At 29.8% G+C, this 7,498-nt stretch overlaps 1 protein-coding gene across 1 annotated transcript; it reads left to right on the forward strand.

Annotated features, from left to right (window-relative positions):
• Nucleotides 1-5,994: 5,994 nt before the first annotated feature.
• LOC145066887 (uncharacterized) lies at nt 5,995-6,954 on the forward strand. The gene has a single exon (XM_079014137.1). The coding sequence runs from the start codon at nt 5,995-5,997 to the stop codon at nt 6,952-6,954; it is 960 nt and encodes a 319-aa protein (XP_078870263.1).
• Nucleotides 6,955-7,498: the final 544 nt, after the last annotated feature.

Genomic DNA, 7,498 nt, shown 5'->3' on the forward strand with positions numbered 1-7,498 from the left:
CCATCTCTCACTAAACTCGTTTAGGGCACCACTCATAGATTTTAGTGTTTAGGGCACCACTCATAGATTTTAGTGACATGTGACAATCACACATGAAATTGTGGAATGGGTTTACAAACATGACGATCTCTATCATGACTTTATAATATGTCAATCACAACTCACATGCATCACTTCTTGCATAGGAATGTATTCCTAAATCTCATAATGTCCTGACAACACACATGTCTCATCCCATCCTATGTGAGTGTAATGATCATGCTCAAAACTCTTTTTAAATCATAAGTTTACATTCAATTTTAAAATTCATGGCAAAATCTTTTACGTGAATGCATACATATTATTTGAAATATTTCATACAATAATTGCACATAGAAGTACAAATACAAGAAAACTCACATATCAAAATAAGTAAGGTCCCGTTTAATAGTTTCTGTTTGGGAAAGTGTTGTCTGGTAAAATGTTGTCGTGGAAAAGTTTTCTGATTGTGAAAGAAACCATGCTGTTTGATTGTACATCTGATTGACTGTGCTGAATGATGAAAAAAGTAATAAAAAAATAAAAAAATAAATTTAAAAAAAGTTATTTAAAAAAATTAATAATCCAATAAAGAAAGAAAGAGGCGAGGTTTGGTGTATAATTGTCTTTCCAGCCCATTCAGCCAGAAAGATATGATTTTGGGGCTTTCTGGGAAAGACATATCTTACCGGGAAAGACCCATTATTTTGTGCAAATCAAACAGTCTTTCCGGTCCATTCAACCAGAAAGATTTGTTTGGACCTGGAAAGATGCGTATCAAACGGGGCCTAAGGGACATGTATTCTCGGGCAACAACCTTACTTTAGCTGTAAGATATCCTCTAAATAAACTTTTCCAAGTCATAAAAGAGATATCAGACACCTACATGATCATAATAATCCATATAAATAATGTTAAATTATTTCTTAGTACTCTAATTTCGGTTTTTAAAACTTATTTAACATCTATAGACTCATAAAACACTAAATATGTGACCAAAAAAAAAAATAAGAGCAATCATTGACCACCCAAAGCATTAATGTCAAAATATTAGCGATTGTGGATTTTAAAAGAAAAAAACGTGGCCCGCAATTATCCAATTTTAGCACTTCCACCAAAAAACTTCAAAATGGCTTTTTAGCTCCTCGAACTTGATTTAAATCTTTCCAAATCCAATTTTAGTGACTTTGGATACTTAAATAGAGTTAAGCGGTTAGTTCTAACACTAAAATAACACATAATTAATATCATTAACATCTTAATTCATCAAAGAATAATATCCGCCATCTTTCGATTAGAACTTCAAAACTTAAGATATGACAACTAAGTTTAAATTTCTCTAATGATTTGAACTTAGACAACATGAATCTAACATAAAATCACTAGAGAACACTAAATCCATAGTAAAACTTGAATTTGCATAGATTAAGAATAATCCATCATTGTTAGATCTTATAAACTTCATCTCAAGTTCATAACCTCAAATTTGACCATATTGGAGATTTCAACATATGATTAGGACTTAAAATGAATGAAATTAAATCTAAAACACAATCTTAAACATCATACATACTGAGAAATTAAATTCCATTGGATACATAAATGAATTAGTAAATCTAAGGTTTCTAAAACACCATTAAAGCTTCATAACTCTATTTTTTATCATATATTTGAACTAGCATAATTCGATTAGTGTTATAAACTTTGAAATCCAACATTAAAGTTGATCTAATGATGGATTGATTAATGTTATAAACTTTGAAATCCAACACTAAAATTGATCTAATGATGGATTGCATCATAGAGTTCATATTTAGATATGACCCATATAATATAGAAGTTAAATGACTAATAATTTGATGAAACAACTACCTTATGAGCTTTACAACATAAAATTTAATATAACTTAAATACTTCACTAGTCCTACAGTTATGCTTCCTCTTTGCATAGATGATATTTCCTCCTCAAAACTCACCAAAATATTCCATATGGTAGGAAGAACCATCGTTGGGCCTTAAATATTCAAAAGTTTGATACTAAGGCAAGATTAGTTCCTCCAAGTTACATTATTACAAAATCCCTTAAATGGTTTTTTCCTAACAAATCAAATCTGATAGTTTATAGTTTGACCCCAAACATGATTTGTACTTATAACTTATAAGGTCCAACACTAGTTACTAAGTTAAGTCTAAGTTAAGCATAAGTTTCCAAAATTGGCAACTTTAGATCTTCAATAATTAAATTCCGACTTAATTCTAAAATGGCATTCTAAGTAAGATGTATAGTTTCACATATTCTATTTAAACCTTAAATGATGAAATTTCTTACAAATACATTCACATCCTAATTAAATGAATTTATTAAAATGTCATTCATTAATTCACCGTCTTAAAGATTTTGATTCAACTTTTCATTTAACTAATTAATTAAATTTCTCTTTTTAGTATTTCAAATTACTTAACTTGAAATTTAGGCCTCGAATCAATCACACTATATCGTACAACATGAAATTTTGAAACAACCTTGACCCAAAAATCTTGTGGTTTATTTAAAGCATCAATCTTTATTTTAACAATATTATGAACGCATGCAAACTACCAACATCCAAATTGTATTCTTTGTTCAAATCGAAACTCTTCTTCCACTTTACCTAACACATATTCCATTTACCTATCCCCGACCAAAAAAAAACACCAAAGCAACACGAATTATCGAAAATTATGAACCATAATAGGAGCTCAAAAATGGAGAAGAAATATATGCATAGGCTTCCAAGGACCGTCTTTAAAAAGTGTTAAGTGACACGTAGTAGAAAGCGTTTTTACCTTACAAGTAGAAACCTTTGTGTAATAACGGTCGATAATGCTTTTCCAATCATCAATCTTCAACATAATGGATCTATCGGGAATCCAATATAATTGAAAGCAAATTCCCCCCCCCCCCCCCCCCCCCCCCTACAATTCATAAAAGTAGTCTTAAGACTTCCTCATAAGAGACACCGACTCCAAAGAGAGGAATCTTTAGAAGATTAAATTTCAACCCCGAGATGATATATATATATATATATATATATATATATATATATATATATATATATATATATATATATATATATGTGTGTGTGTGTGTGTGGAAAAGTTCAATAGAGAACCATTATTAATCAAGGAACCAATCCGAAACGTCAGAATTTAAAGCGATCAACGGCAAAAGGAAGGATTATAAACTTTTATAATGGATGCACATGTAGCGAATTATAACAAAACTCACTTTCTTTTTTTCATTTAAAATTTTTTTTAAGCCAAGTTTTTTATCGAAAAAAACCGAATATACCGTTGGTCACGATTTTTCGTCCTCTTTCCATAGAGATCCATGATGATATATAAAAAACGATTTTTTTTTGAAAAAAACCCACTTAATTTTGTTAGTTTTTTTCATTATTTAAGTTTATTTTTATCAAAAAAAAAAAAAACTAACTATACCAAAAATATTAATTTTTTGTACTCTATTAATAAACATCAAAACCGATTAAAAAAAACATCGAACAGTGTAGATTCACACTGTAAATCTAAATTGTAAATATTTCAATTTTTAACATTCACAATATGAAAAATCTCGAACAGTTCAAATTCACATTGTAAATCTGAATTACTATTATGCACACTGAATCTGAGAAAGTTCATAAAAAAAAACCTCAATCGGTGTAGATTCACACTGTGAATCTAAACTGTAAATATTTTAAATTTTAACATTCACAATGTGAAAAAACTCCGATCAGTTCAAATTCACACTGTGAATCTGACTTATTATTATACACACTGTAAATCTGAGGAGGTTGACAATGTAAATCTGAACAGGTTTACAATATGAATCTGAACTGAAATATCGTTTTTTTTAAACATGAATATGAATCTATGTTTAAAAAGTACAAGAAATATGAATTTTGATATATTTATTAATTTTTTTTCTATAAAAAAATAGGCCTTAACTTTTTTTATCAAAGAAAATAAAGTGTTTTTTTCGAAAGAAAAGTTCATTTTTTATATATCATCATGGATCTCTATAGAAAGATTACGAAAAATCGTGAATAACGGTATATTCGGTTTTTTTTTCGATAAAAAACATGGCCTAAAAAAAATTTAAACGAAAAAAAGTGGTGAGTTTTTTGTAAAGGATGAATTTTTTGGTATAATCCAGTGTGTGTGCGTCCAATGTAAAAGTGTACATCTATTTTCTTGGCCGTTGATCGTTATGATTTCCGACGCTCATGAATGGTTCCTTGATTCCTTGGTTAATTATGGTTCTCTATTGAATCACACACACACACACACTCTCTCTCTCTCTCTCTCTCTCTCTCTCTCCCTATATATATATATATATAATGTGGATTGTAACTATTATGTGAATGTTAGGATCCTTGGTGGTCCAAACATTTTTCCTAAATTAAATTATATTTAAAAATGGAAATTATCGGATTTCAAGGGATAATTAATTTTTTAATTTTAAAAATTATGATTGTTTTTTAGTTAATTCAAATCGAACATATTTTTTTAATCATAAACGATTTGATTCTGTTAGAATGATATTCAGACAGAATACACATTCTCATTGAATGAACATTTTGAAAAATAACAAAAATTTGAACCAATGAGTTGAAGAATAATAACAAAAATTACATTAATTCTTATAGAATACGGGTAACAATTACTACGAATTATATTTATTGTTAAAAAATAAATCTAAAAAAACTTTCAAATCGGGAAAGAAAACATCAAAATCTAACAAAGAGACTAATACATTCTAAAAAACATGACCTAATGAGTTTTTTTTTTTTTTTTTTTTTTTTTTTTTTTTTTTTTTTTTTTTTTTGTAAAGGGTGGATTTTTTGGTATAATCCGGTATGTGTGCGTCCAATGTAAAAGTATACATCTATTTCCTTGGCCGATGATCGTTATGATTTCCGACGCCCACGATTGGATCCTTGATTCCTTGGTTAATTATGGTTCTCTATTGAATCTCACCCTATATATATATATATATATATATATATATATATATATATATATATATATATATAAATTGAGAGAGAGAGAGAGAGAGTTAGGTTATAATGTGGATTGTAACTATTGTGTGGATGTAAGGATCCTTTGTGGTCCAAACATTTTTCCTAAATTAAATTATACTCCCTCCGTCCCAAAATAAATGTCCACCTACAAAAAACACGCGGTTTAAGAAAACACAAATCAATGTGGCTTTTACCTAATAAAATGTCATTTCTACCCTTGTTAATTTTTTTTATTTAGTTTCTTTTAGAATTCAAATAAACGTATCTTGAAACAAATTTTGTTTGCCAAAATGTATCTTGAAACTTTCATTATTTTTGATAAACAAATGGAGGCAAAATTTGCCGCCATAATTTTGTGGCAAATCACAGTAAAATTTCATTTAGATTAAATTCATTTAAAATTTCATTTTGATTTTAGATTACATAGCCTTTTCTTTTGCCGCCAACTTATCCATGTGTCTTTTCACTTCCCATTAATTACATATAAATATGTCTTCATTTAAGCAAAGACTTCTGTGACTAGCCTAAACATTATTCATTATTGATCATAATTCAAATATTCATATATGGAGCCTTCCACAAATCCATCCACTAAAAAAACACCACCCTTGCCCAACGTCAAACCATATATCAATTCTTATTGCAAGAAAGTAGTGATGGAGAATTTAAAAAAGGTTCCATAAGTGAAATAGCTTCACGATTTTCGGTTTCTACACGGACAATTAGTCGCATTTGGCATCAAGCTAAATTTCAAATTGACCACGGATTACCAGTTGATTTATCTTCAAATAAGCCAAAGGTTGTTGGGCGGAAAAGGGTACAAATAAACTTGAATCAAGTTTCAGAAGTTCCATTACGTCGTCGAGCCAATATACGGTCTCTTGCGAAATCTATAAATGTCTCGAAATCAACGATGCATAGACGTATCAAGGAAGGTGTAGTTCGACCACATACAAATGCAATCAAGCCGACTCTAACTCATGAGAATAGAAGAGAAAGGTTAGAATTTTGCTTATCCAAGATTACTATACAATCATTATTAAGTCCGATTCCTACATTCTATGATATGTTTAATGTTGTTCATATTGATGAAAAGTGGTTTTACATATCAAAACCATCAAAACGTTACTACCTTGTCCCCGGTGAGGATGAACCGTTGCGAACATGTAAAAGCAAAAAGTTTATCACAAAAGTTATGTTTCTAGCGGCCGTAGCAAGACCGAGATTTGATTCATTAGGTAACGAAGTATTTTCAGGAAAAATTGGTATCTACCTGTTTACAACATTAGAACCCGCTAAGCGTTCAAGCAAAAACCGTATTGCGGGAACATTGGAGACGAAGCCTATTTTATCGGTGAACAAAGAGGTAACAAGGTCATGGTTGATAGAAAAGGTTCTACCGGATATCAAAGCCAAATGGCCGCAAGGTCATATCGGTCCAATATTTATTCAACAAGACAACGCAAAGCCCCATATTGATGTTAACGATAGCGAGTTTCTTGAAGCGGCATCTCGAGATGGATTTGATATTCGACTTTGTTTTCAGCCCCCTAATAGTCCGGATTTGAATGTGTTAGACCTTGGTTTTTTTCAAGCAATCCAATCACTTCAAGAACAAGAGGTTTTGCGTACAATTGATGAATTAGTTGATGCGGTTCAAACATCTTTTGAAAGAATGCCATCACAACAACTTAACAATGTTTTTTTAACTCTACAAACATGTATGAAAGAAATCATAAAAGTTCAAGGTGGCAACAACTATCATGTACCGCATATTGGTAAATGTAGGTTAGAACGAGAAGGTAATTTGCCACTCCAAATTGAATGTGATCAAAATTTATTAGACGACGCCATATTGTATTTGAACCAGTAAAAATGCATTGCACGTCACCTTATTTGGAAAAGAACACTTGTATTTTGACCTTTTTTTAATGAAAATTAGAAAAAGTGAGATGTTTTGGTTGTGTGGTTACGATTTGATTTACTATGCCACTACATAATGAATTCATATGATTGAATTTTTTGTTTACTAGAGTTACTGGAGTATTTGTTTCCATATTCTGTGGATGATCTTTTTTTTTTTTAATTACTAATCATAAAACACATTAATAAAAACATATTGGTTAACTCAAATGATAAGGGGTAATTTGGTAAACTATTCATCTATTTTTAGTAGTGGACATTTATTTTGGGACAACCTAAAATAGTAATCTGGACATTTAAATTGGGACTGAGGGAGTATTTAAAAATGGAAATTATCGAATTTCAAGGGATAATTGATTTTTTAATTTTAAAAATTATGATTGTTTTTTAGTTAATTCAATTCGAACATATTTTTTTAATCATAAACGATCTGATTCTGTTAGAATGATATTCGAACATAATACACATTCTCATTGAATGAACATTTTGAAAAA

This window comes from Lactuca serriola, chromosome 8 (assembly GCF_051521515.1).
Source record: "Lactuca serriola cultivar US96UC23 chromosome 8, Lser_US96UC23_V15, whole genome shotgun sequence".
Classification (NCBI taxonomy): domain Eukaryota; kingdom Viridiplantae; phylum Streptophyta; class Magnoliopsida; order Asterales; family Asteraceae; genus Lactuca; species Lactuca serriola.